The 12,450-nt window shown below is 44.0% G+C and overlaps 1 protein-coding gene across 9 annotated transcripts in view; it reads left to right on the forward strand.

Moving 5' to 3' along the window:
• Positions 1 to 12,450, forward strand: part of LOC308396545 (unconventional myosin-VI) — a 159,072-nt gene that overhangs the window by 26,682 nt on the left and 119,940 nt on the right. For 2 of the 9 annotated variants that reach the window (XM_080881932.1, XM_080881935.1), the window contains exons 1-4: positions 1,673 to 1,815; positions 3,926 to 4,060; positions 10,280 to 10,349; positions 11,564 to 11,637. In XM_080881932.1, the coding sequence (XP_080738058.1) occupies positions 1,711 to 1,815; positions 3,926 to 4,060; positions 10,280 to 10,349; positions 11,564 to 11,637 (384 nt within the window). In that variant the 5' untranslated portion in view covers positions 1,673 to 1,710. Of the gene's footprint in view, positions 1 to 1,476; positions 1,497 to 1,671; positions 1,816 to 3,212; positions 3,311 to 3,925; positions 4,061 to 10,279; positions 10,350 to 11,563; positions 11,638 to 12,450 lie in introns of those variants that run through there. The other 7 variants (XM_080881931.1, XM_080881933.1, XM_080881934.1 and 4 more) reach the window with 6 other exon arrangements.

Below are 12,450 nucleotides of genomic sequence, written 5' to 3' on the forward strand. Positions count from 1 at the left end.
GACTCGTGCATGTGTTACTTTAAAGGTGTCTCTTCACTCACAAAGCGCTTCAACAGGCTTTGATGAGCATGCTGAATGAGCCGTGCCTTATATCAAATACAGCACAGCTATTACTCACTGCAGTCATTAACTTCCACTTCATTTTGATGCCAGATGCTACGACCGACAACCCCCCGCCCGCCTCTCTCTCGGGATAGTTTCATAATGGCTAACGGCCGTGCTCGAACTTCTCTCCACTGCAAACAAGCCAGAGAACCCACATTTCAGTTTGCCAGTACGTGATGTCACCTCATTGAAAGTGAACAAGAGGCCTGAAACGCATACCCATGAATCCTTCCTCCGGCTGCTGCAAACAGAGGAATTAGCATTAAGTGAAGTGCACACTGTGACCTAGAGTCCCAGCTGATAACTACGCTTTTTTTTTTCTCCAGTGACAACAATAATAATACTGCACACGTACAAGGTCACAGTTTGACCCTGTGACCTCGTATTTGAGCGTGCAGCTTGGGAGCGTGCATGCGGTGTGATCGGGTTTGCTTCTGCTTATGTAAATGTGCATCACAGTGAACACCTGAGGGGATCACACCTGTTGGTCTCCAATTACAGCAGCGTCCAGGCTGCTCTGATAAAAGGGGCTCATTGTACTGGGATTGTGATGGTTTAATATCCCTAATTAGTTTTGATGGGCTCTTAGTGCAGCACTCAGACAGTGCGGGGTAATTATTTTAAGTTCCCAGAGAAAAGCCTGCTGCTGTTTGGCAGGAAGCCACCGTGTGTGCAGGGAGCTGCTGGGTGACGGTCGCAGCTGTGTGGATGGAAACGAGCTGGCTCAGTCTCGCTTCTTATTGGCTGCTCACCCCGCCCGGCTCCTCTTTTTTTCTTAGCGAGGTCACGATGCTCCTCGATGGTTTTTCTTAGGCTTTGGGATGATGCTTAGTCATCCTCCAGTGAAACACAAGCTTTCACTTTAGAGCTTTCAAAGTTGTCTCCGCGTTCCCACGGCAGGATGTTCACTGATTTAGGAAGCAGATTTGTCATGTCCTTTTAAGAGTTTCTAACTTTGTGAGACACTAACATTACTATTTTTATTATGATTCTTTGGCAGTTTTTATAATCTGGTTTATTATAAAAACTTGCACAGAAATGTCACTTCAAAGGGACAAACAGACTTTTAAGATCAGTGTTATGTGTTTTTTTTCTTTGCTCTACTACACAAAGGTCAGTCATTGTCTTCAGCCAACCACTTTTACCACTAATGTGATGTGTGGTTTAGAGACAGTGTCACGGATTTAAAAGCTGAAGATGTTAGCATTTCATTGCGAGGACAAGGATGGGACAGAATTGGAAATGAGTCCATCGGGTACAGCTGAGGCTGAGATGGTGTGGACATGTGGGACAAAGGTCAGAGATGATTCATGGATGTAGTGAAGGAGGACGTGCAGAGAGCTGCTGTGACAGAAGAAGCTGGTATGCTGTCTGTAACCACACCATCGCCGGTACTTCCTTTAATGTGACAAATGCATCAATTCTGCATCAGGTTAAAACCTCAGTGTGATAGAAAGTGTTTTTTGAGCTGGAAGTCCGTGCTGTGTGCGTGTAAACACGCTCTGGCCTGCGAGGCTGACCGTCAGGTTCTCACACATGCTGGTAGTTTATGGTCTGCTCTGCCTCCGGCCGCTCGTATTCACGGAAACAACGGAGAGGACAGGAATGATGAACTGCAGCTACTCCGGCTCCATCAGCTTGCATTTGTTTACATCACTACATATCCGGTTGTTCAGTGATGATGCGACGAATCCTACTTCCGGGTCTAAAGTAGGCCTAGTCTGCGTTTAATATGGCTTTTGTGTTGTTAACATGTTTAATGTTATGTATTTTCTTCTATTTGATCTCAAAAAGCTCCTAAGACAGTCAGTGATCCCTGTTGACCTCCCTCGGCTTTTATTACCGCTAATCATTTATTTAAGCTCAGTTTTTAAAACCTTAGGATGTAACTACAGCCCAGCCCATGCAGCAGTATATGAATGACTAACCTCGTATTGTGGATGGATTATCTCAGTTGTTCTCCTGGCTGAAGTTTGGTCCTTTTACAGCATCCTGCTATGCGATTACATTTGTTCCACCGAGAACACTCACGTTAATTTTTATCGAGTGGGAAAAAAGTTAGCTTGTTTATATTATGCTAACATAGCTGTGTCGCTAGCGGTCACGTAGCACATCATTATATACCAGCTAGCCCAACTTCAGTAACCCTACAAACGTCACTGCTGTTTAGTTTTCTGTCTTCATTTATGCTGGAAGTGATAGCAGAGCTGTACGTTTTAATTTGTTTCCAAAACCCCGCAGTCAGGACATGCTATATTGTATTTAGATAGAAGCTAGCGAGCTAACTTCCTGCTAACTTCTAACTCCGTTAAATGTCATAAATTCCGTTTTCATGGATGCCTGGATGTTAAACTCAATTGTTACACCTGGTAGAGCAGAACGCTGATCATTTTATTAAAGATGAAAGACTTTAGACAGTTTTTCAACTCTCAGTAATGCCATAGTGATCATTTGATATATGGACCTGCAGCGGAGTTTAGGCCCAGACACGGCTAGTGACGTCAGACTGAACAACCGGATTACTGTACTCATAGGGGTTTCCACGACATACTATACTGTATGGTGACACACATATGTGGTGATGCTAGCGTGGTAGTGCGATGAACGCTGTAAGGAAGAAATGGAAATCATCACATCAGTCTGTGGGGAAAAGAATATTTTGTGAAACTTTTCTTTTCGAACTTTTGTTTCTTACAACAAGGATTAACAAGTCCTAAACGTTACACTGCTGTTTTATAAAGTGCGTCATTTTTGTGATTTTTAGTGTTTCATGTTTGAATGACAGCTGTTGAAAATCATCATTTTTACAGCTGTCAATCCATAAAATCTGATAAAATATAAACACTGGTGTGCCTTGCTTTGTCCTCAGCGATGTTATTGTAAATTTATTGTCCTTTATTTAATTTTTGGGCCTTTGTTTTTGACTGTGTTCAGTTTCCAGAGCGGTTTTGGTTTATTTTAGGTTTGTTTTTTATTGTTTAAGGAATGCTAACGTTCAGACTTCATTACTTTGTGTGCTAGTTTTAATCTTATTAATGACTAAAGCTAAAGACAAATACTTCATTTATTGCACATTTGGAATGTCCTTTTAACCGACTTCTATATTTTATTCTAGATTTGTGAGTGCATCATGAGACTTCAGGGAGTTTCTGTCCCTGTGTCACCGCTGTAACGCGATCAACTGCTGCTTTGACTCACTAACACTGTAATTGGTTTTCTTGCTGTCAGAAAAATCTCCAGAAAGCCCAGAGTCAGTGCTGTGTTTCAGTCTGTAGTATAATGAATATTTCTAATCTTGATGTCCATTTCATTGATAAACTAAAGAGAGACAAAATGGTTTAATAACGTGGCTGTTACAAATGCAGGAACAAAGTTTGTGCTCTAAAATATCTTTGGAAGTCAGGGAAGTAGGTGGCCCCACCCACCTCGTGTTTAAGCCTTCTATTTGTGAGGGGCAGCCAATCAAAAGAAGGCTGGGCTGAAGGGGGAGGGGCTAAAACTGCTTCAGACAGAGGATCGTGGCACAGTGTCCGATAAATAAAGATTATTTTGAAATGCAAGTCATCAGGGTGCAGTGAGATAAACAGACTTTAAAACAGGAGGCACACCTCCTACATGTCACTCATGAGTACAGCATCCTTTCAGTGTTGTGTGATTGGCTGTTTGGGATTTTTATGGTTTGCTGAGTGAAACGAGTACCAAGGAGCTGAGGTGCAATCAAGGCAACACACTAGGAGCCAACTGAGCTTTAAACAGAAAGAAATGTTTGCATGTTGGAGCTGAAAGAGCGCCGCTGACTGTCGTGTGTCATGTTTTCCAGAGCCTTCAGAGCGGCGAGATGGAGGATGGGAAGCCGGTGTGGGCGCCACACCCAACAGACGGGTTCCAGCTGGGAACCATAGTAGACATCGGAGCTGACAGCCTCACCATCGAACCCCTCAAACAGAAGGGAAAGGTGAGCAAACTTTGAGGGTTACCTGCTTTACAGGAGCAGTTATTACTGCACTGCAGACTTATTTACTCGCCTGCCTTCCTACCCCGAGACCGTCCCCAATTTCCCAACTGCGTCCTGATGTCTGTGTGCAGGACTCGGGTTGGAAGGATGACATTTATTTTACCTCCAAGCATCAGCGTTGTATTAATAACACAAAGCAAAGACTTAAACGGCTAGCTGTAGCTTCATCACCTCTACGTCAGCCTTTTTATGCCTTCCTCTTTTATTTTGAAGAAGAATGAGTGAGATGAAAATGGTTTTGAATCGATCGGTCCGCTCTGGCCCTTCTTTGATGGGTTTATCTGATGTGCTCTCACCTGCTGTGTGTTAATGATTTAATGTCCCACTTAGCTCGCGGGGCTTCAGGCCACCTTTCTGGAAGCAATAAAGCATTGTTCACTCTGAGATTCACCTCCGGTGCTCAAGTGCTGATTAATCAGAAGCCAAGTGGCTCTGTGCAGCAAGATAAACGCGCTTTTTTTGATATCGCCTCCGTTGATTCGCTCTTCTGCTGCATCAGGTGCTGAATCGCCTTCAGCAAAGCTTTTAATGTCACTGAGAGTCTGTTGCTGTGGTAACCCCTAAAGCTCGGTGTCCGTCTCACTAATCTTCCCCCTCGGAGAGGCCTTGGCAGTGACAGCGTTCCTCTTTAAAGAGGCTCCTCACTGATTTACCGTCAGCCTGTAAAACACAGAACCGCATAGGTGTGTTTCCACACCTGCCTGAGTCATGAGTGATATTTAAACAGGAAAAGTGATTTTAATCCTGCGTTCTTTTAAGAGTGGCTCTCGTTCCTGGATGTTTTCCCTGAATAAAAGATGTTGCACAAGGTTGGCCTCACTGGATTTCTGGCCGTTTACTGGAATGAGTTGCAGCAGTTTTTACAGCAGTCATTCGACACTCACACAGCCAGTTTTATGGTTTTTATCTCCCTCCTCACCATCTCTATCCAGAAATATTTACTCCACCTTTTACTGTGCCCCTGATCTTTGCACATTTGCTCTGCAAACGACTGCATAAACGGGGCCTCTCTGCATTTACAGAGAGATTCCTGGTAAATGTATTTTAAATGTCACGCCAGTTTGAAATGATCTCCGTTATGGATGGAAAATTACAACTGGGGAATTTCAAGTGTTCAGTGATTCACAACAATTCATGGATTCAATAAAACACACGAGGAGACACTCCACCTTAAAAGTACCCGGTACCTGCTTCAGTAGTATTTTTTACTGCACACATTCTTCCATCTTTAGTGGAACAGTAAAAGTAAGCTAACGCTGACAGCTAACATAAACGTTTTATTTTGTTGGGACTGACCTTTATTTACCTCACCTATGGCCATACCTGGCCTTCTACTAATATATATTTATTATAATTAATTCCACTTTAGCATTTGTATCCTTCTTGCTCCTTCTTGCTACATTTCACTGTTTCACAGAAACCCTTCACTCCTTTTCAAGGCTTTTATTTTTAATCATTTGCACAAACTTGAGTGTAAAAATAGATGTTTTTCATTTGAAGAACCAAAAAGCTCCATGAATCTGACATACGTGTCTTATTATTTTTATCAAAGGAGCGACTGACAGAGGTGCAGGTAGAGAAGTGAGATGTGAGGAACAAGTAAAGGCTGATGAAGATGCTTCTAGACAGATGGCTTTATTATGTATTTGTGTACTCGGAGCGTTACACCTCTGCACACACAGTGTGTTGGTTTGCATTAATGAAGTTTGTCCCACGTGTATCAGTCTCTCACTCGTGTGCTGAAGTCAAAGAAATACGATGAAATATGAGACCTCACGTTACGAGCAGAACCAGCCTTTGTGGTGTTGCTGTTGCTCGCTGTGGTCTCATTTCAGGGTGTGAATATCGTGACGTGTCAATGATATGTTAACAACTGAGTTTATATTAAGTGTCATCAGTGATGTCGCCCCTTTTGAGCTGCTAGCTTCTGGTTTTCTGGTCACACATCCTCTTTAACAAAATATCTTCATGATATTCATCGTGACAAAAATATATTTCGTGACGATGGCGTCAGATAAGTCGCCTTACTGTGCAACTGAAAGATGAGAGCATCAACACAGGAAATGATGCTTGTGTCTTTGTAGCTGACTTGACGCATTGGACCGCTAATGGAGGCTGTTTCAGTCTTCTGTCTGTAATCTGAGAAAGCTTTAACTCAGGATCCGCCCACTTTGAGCGTTCAGCAGTTATCTCAGTCGTTGTTGCTTAAAGTGACTGAATGTCATCGGCTTTCTGTGGTCAGCAAAGTGCTACTAGTTGCTTCCTGTGTGGACGACCCTTAAATCATCACCTGCAACAACCCTGTGACTGATGATGCTAACCCCGGCCCTCTGCTATTAGACTGTGTTGTTTCTGTTTTTAAAAATAGTTTTCCTGAGTCTTTGCAGTTCTGGACAAAATCAGTAATTATACTGACTGCTGCTCATCAGAAAAGTCCTTTTTGCTTTTCTTCAAAGCGGCGTGTGGGCATGCACCGCGAGCCCGTTGAATAAATCGGCTAAAATGAACTCGCAGTGCAAACTTTGATGGCGTCGATCAGTATAAGAGTGCAAGCTGTCTGCCGTCTCAGGTGGATTTGTTAAAAACCTGAGGATTTTGCACCTTGGAGCCATGTGAGTAAAATAGTAGGGTCCCTGAGTTTTGCCTCAAAGGAGCTGATAAACCAGTTCTGACCCCAACTTAAACACCATAAATCAGTTTTATCGGTCGAGGCAGTACAAAGCCTGCTTCAAAGGGTTTCCTGGTAGGAAGGGTCCCTCTCTGGGTTTACCACAGAAAACAGTATTTTAACAGTAATGCTCTGATCTGCTGTCAGAGCGAGTTTCTGGGCTTGAATCTGAACAATGTCCCGTCTGTCCCACTGCAGCCACTTTGTGCCAGTGTCTGACGATGTGCTCACTCGCTGGCCGGCCTCCCGGGATGGACGTCAGGGGAAAGACGGAGAGCATGAGACCCTGTCATACTATCGCTCACAAAGAGCCGGCCTTGTCTGTGTTTCTGTTTCCCAGAGAGTGTCTGATCTGCCTCGGAGCTGCAGATGGACAAAACTGTTTGAAGGGCATTACTGAAGGAGATAAAGTTATTTTTGCAGCAGATACTTAAAAAGGCAATTTTGGAGTTACTTATTTTGTAACTTATTTTGTTCTCGCCAAGAATGAAATAAGATGATGAAGTTTGATGATGTGGCTTTAGTGCCAGGAAGTTATTAGCTTTGATTAGACTGGAAACAGGAAGAGGACTAGCTTTGTTTGTACCATAAACCATGAGTCACTTGCACCAGCTATTCATCCACTTGGCCAGTTCGTTGCACCAGTTTATAGCCAATCCTTAATATCCAAATCACTGATCAGCCACAACATTAAAAGCAACTTAATTCCATTTAATTGCATTTATATGCCACCAAATCACAGCAGTACTTATCTGAGTCTGCTTCAGGTTGTTTGGTAAATACTACAGTACTTGTTGTGACTGAATCCCCAGCCCTCCAGTCTGAGAAGGTGCTTGGTTATGGTGTTGTCTCACTGAGGCAGCGGGTCCACTTCAGGCCACTTGTCATCTTGACACATGGCTCTTTTTCCAGGGCTAGGTGTGGAGGGTTGTGTCCAAAGCAACTGTTCTTTTCTTGCCTTCTTCCCAGCTACATGAGAGTGAGCCAACTCTCATTACTACATTTTCAGAAAGTCTCTCCCCAGTGGGACGATTGGGGTCCTTGCCAAGATATGGGAAGACATTGCAAATGTACTTGGATTTTAGGTCGCAAGCCACCCAAAACTTGATCCCAAACTTGTCAGGTTTACTTGCAATATACTGCAGGAAACAGCACCGAGTCTTTGATGGGAAAAGCTGTTCATCAACGGTGATATGTAGACCAGGGTTGTAGCACGTGATGCAGTTGGTGACAAATGATCCCCACACACTGGAAATTGCAGCGAACTTATCAGTCTTTGCTCGATCACTGCAGGTGGACTTGTCATCAAAGCGTAGGTGTTGCATGATGTCTTGGAAGCGGTTTCGTGCCATAGTTCCAATTATCTGTGGGTTTCCCAGGTTTGCTGACCAGCAGTCATTTAGAGATGGAACCCTGTTAACCCCCCGCAAGATGACAATTGCAATAAATGCCATTAGTTCAGGGAGGTCCATGAACCAATGACCATGCTCCGTGCACCACTCAGCAGGCCATTTGTAAATATGTGTACAAATGGTTGGTTTTTTGTACTGTTTTTATCAATAAATCGCAGCAACAAAGGACATACACCCATGTGTGTTGATTCTCCCTAAGATGGCAAACTGAAACACTCCAAGTTGGTGACTTTTGGAGATTTATTTCCCTGGATGATTGAGAATGCATCAAGATGAAACACAAAAGGAAGTTCACAGCTTTTAGCAGCTCGCCCACCCCCTCATCCACACACCCCCACTCCCCTCCCTCCAGAATTCCCAGGTAACAACCTAATTTACATATGAATGAAGAGCCAATTTAGCTTCCACTTGGCTGAAGCTAAAGCTTAGCTAAAAGCCTACCAGCCATTTGGCTGCTCTCCGGGTTTTAAAGGTAGAAAGGTAGGAGCCTGGGGGTGCTACTGTTAAACAACTCTGAAGCATCGGGGTGGGGGTGGGGTCACAGGACCTCTGGGAGTGTCCTGTGGTGTTGTGGAATTGGATGTTGGGGGTAGGGCCTGCGTGGATCGGGCTCGCTCCCGGGCATGCAGCAGATGCTTGATCAAACTGGGACCCCGGGGAGTTCAAAAACACTTCAGGCCCCTTGTTGTGTTCACTGAGGCCTCCCTGAGCAGTTAGCATGGCGCTGTGGGAACGCCGTGTGTGTGAGTTCTGGACTGTTGGGTTTGGAAAGCTGGAGAAAAGGCTGGAAACTGATGAAACTGATGGTGTGCTATGGTGAGCATTGATATTCACTGGGACCAATTTAGCTGTTCTTCTAACATGTACCTCACACCTCATCCCACACTGTTGGCAGACGAGTCCTCTTTACACTGGCTCCCCGTGAAGTTTAGGGTTCAGTGTCAGGTTCTGGCCATTTCAGAGCTCTTCATGTTCAGATGCCTTGAAGTGTCCACTGATCCCTGCTCAGAAGCAGCTCTGTAGGGGTCTGCACATTCCAGGAAGGTTCAGTAGTAACACTGAAGTAATAGCTGGCTGTGCTATAACACATTATTTCCCCCCTTGTCCTCACGCGGCGCAGTGTTGTGGAATCGGTCCAGCTTGGGCTGAGAATGTGGAACATGCCACCACTGGAAAGAATGAATCGGCTGTACGTCAGTCTCTGGCTCGAGCCGAGGCCTGCAGCGCTTCTTTAAAGAGCCCGATTCAAAGGAGTGAGAGTCTGCCGGGGCCTTCAGGAGCTGGCAGCGATCGGCTTTAAGATCACACGAATACGACACACACGCCCCCGCACTCCAAAACACTGAGGTCACACGTCCTCGTAAAGCCTCCTGCATTGGTTCAGCATGGCCGGCTTCAGCTCGAAGTCATGTGTACAGAGCTAATGCTTCAAAGCTTTTAGAGTAAAAGAAAGCCGAAGGTGGAACAGTGAAACAGAGAGCACTTTGATTTTAGTTTGAGCCCTCAGGTAAATGCTAATTATACGGAGCATTAAAGAGCAACAGAAATGCAAAAACCATCAAATGTTTTTTTTCTTTTTAAGAAATTAAATTTGTTGTTTTTACTTTCACACTTTCAAAATTCAAAACTGAGCGCTAAGTTTGGCGCCAGGTCTGAGCTGGTTGTGCTGACCTCGAGACCACGTGAATGAGTCGGCGGTTTCAGACGTTTGAGTGGAGCCGGGATTGTTGCCGACCCGATCGAAAGGCAGTAGTTGGATGTTAATAATGCAGCGCGGCATTTCTCTGCATCTCAGTCATTGGACAGTCCCGTCGCCCTGATCCCATTACCTCCTGCCTCCAAATAATTCATCGTGTCTGCAGCAACCGGTAGATGACACTCACCCTGCTGGAGCCATCATTTAAAAACATGAACATGAAAGAAACCCATGAACTCTGTCGAAGCTGCATCATGCATCAACAGCATCATGCACTGAGTTTTTAAAGCCCCTCTGTATAAATTAACTCAGTTTAAATACATTAAGCTGACAGTTTATTTCATCATAATAATAAATCTCTCTTTTCTTTTCTTTTCTCTCAGACGTTTTTGGCTCCGGTGAGCCAAGTCTTCCCTGCAGAGGATGACGTCAACAAACATGTGGAGGATAACTGTGAGTACTTGTGCTTCATCGCTCCACCTACAGATCTGGCTCCTCCTTTTTTTAGATATTTGACATTAGACATTTGTCGTCCTCCTTAAGCTGCTGTTACTCTGGAAGTCTGGGATCAGCTGTTTCTGGTCCCCGGGCCTTATGTTTGACACCCCTGGTCTAAAGTCTTTTCTTGATGCACATCAAAAAGGAAATAAAGTTCCATATAGGAGTATTTTTATTGCAGGAATTTTACTTGCTGATCTGTAATTTGAGTTAAATTCAGCTTTAACACAGAGTTATAACAGGATGCACGTCAGCAAATGTTGGTCTGATATTTCTGAGTCTAAACAAAGCAGCAGTGATATTCATAAATTTATTAACGGACCAAGTCGTCTCTTTTTTCCTTCAGATTTTCCATCGTGGCTTTAAATAGATTTTATTTATGAGGCGTTCTTCCAGTCTTTTCCCGGGAATGCACCGGGCGCAGTGCCATCATGATGATGCCCACTCAGAACAGTCTCCTACTGTGTCACTATGCTTCTCCTCGCTTAAATAATGAGTTTTTTGCTTGTTTAAAGAGCTGCAGAGGGTAGGAAATCAGGTCGATTTTTAAAATAAAAGAACCTCTTGTAGGCTAAACACTTTTCTCCTGGTGTTGCAGAAGGTGAGGTTTGAGTACCCGGTATTGAAAGCTATTCGCACGTTAAAATGCAGCTTTTTTTTATGCAGCCAGGTGTGCATCTACAGGGAGGGGATGGGGTGGCATTGGCCCTCCCTGAAGACCCTGCTGTTTATTAGTATCTACAGTCATTTAATTACTTTGCTGAAGTGCAGTTTTAATCACTTTATTGCAGTATTTTCATGTTATGCTGTCTGGGTTCCCTATGTGCCCCCGACTGATAAAACCCTGCACACTGCAGTTTTCCTCTCATATAATCTGCTGGTTTGCCGACAGCTGTTGTTGTTGTTGATGATGTTGTTGTGTCTATAGCATCCTCACATTTCTCGAGTGGCACTGTTATTTGTTTTTTGTTTTTTCCTTTCTGTAAATTCAGCTGCTTTGAGTAAACCTATGCTTGTTTCTGATTGGCTACATGCTGCTGAAGGTGGTTATCAGTCTGACTGATAACCACCTTCACGTGAGCTCTCGGCCCGATGGATGATGCGATGTGCAGCGTGGATCCGCTGCTCTGCTGAGTTTAGTAACATTTTGTCCTGCTTGTGTCTCTCAGGCTCTTTGATGTACCTGAATGAAGCCACGCTGCTCAACAACATCCGAGTGAGATACAGCAAAGACAAAATTTATGTAAGTACAGACATGAGGGGGAGCGGCCGGTCGGTGAAATACTGTGAAACAGAAACGGTTGTGAGGTCGTCCTCATCCTCGGCGTGCTGTATTCAGAATCAGAATCAGAATCAGAATCAGAATACTTTATTGATCCCTGGGGGAAATTATTTTTTGTTACAGTGCTCCATTTTAAACCAACATTAAGACAAGACAGACAATACGCTAACTAAGAATAGTACAATATATACATATATATACATACATACATACATAAGTCACTTATAAATAAATATTTGGAAAAGAAACATGTGTAGTTGTAGCAGCAAACAGTGTGTTAAGTGGATGCGTTGTACAGTTGTCACTCCTGGACTCAATGGTGTGTTAAATGCACAGGACACACCTGAGGCTCAGCCTTCAGGTGAACTTGTGGCGCTGAAAATGAAAGAATAAACACCAAAAGGTCACAAAAGCAAAAAGAAAAACTCATAAAGGTTCGGGGTTCGTTTCCTCTGATCGTAAAAAGTCAAAATTTCACACCGAAGCAAAATAATTCCGACCTCGGAAAGACAACGTCACACGTTATCATCACCCGATGAAGGAAACCAGCTGCCGTGTCAGCACAAAGCGTCGGTCGTGACCTGCCCGCACCACCTGTGGGCGGGCCGCACGCTCAGTCATGTTTCCACACTCCACTGAAGCAGAGATCTACTCCACCCTCGCCTGAAACAAAGGCATCACATTTTCTTACTGGACAAACGTGTGCACTCCCAGTTCAGAAAAAATAACATGTGTGCAGGTTACTGTGTAAATATACATGTAATGTACGGAGGA

Source organism: Rhamphochromis sp. 'chilingali', assembly GCF_963969265.1.
Source record: "Rhamphochromis sp. 'chilingali' genome assembly, chromosome: 5".
NCBI classification, from domain to species: domain Eukaryota; kingdom Metazoa; phylum Chordata; class Actinopteri; order Cichliformes; family Cichlidae; genus Rhamphochromis; species Rhamphochromis sp. 'chilingali'.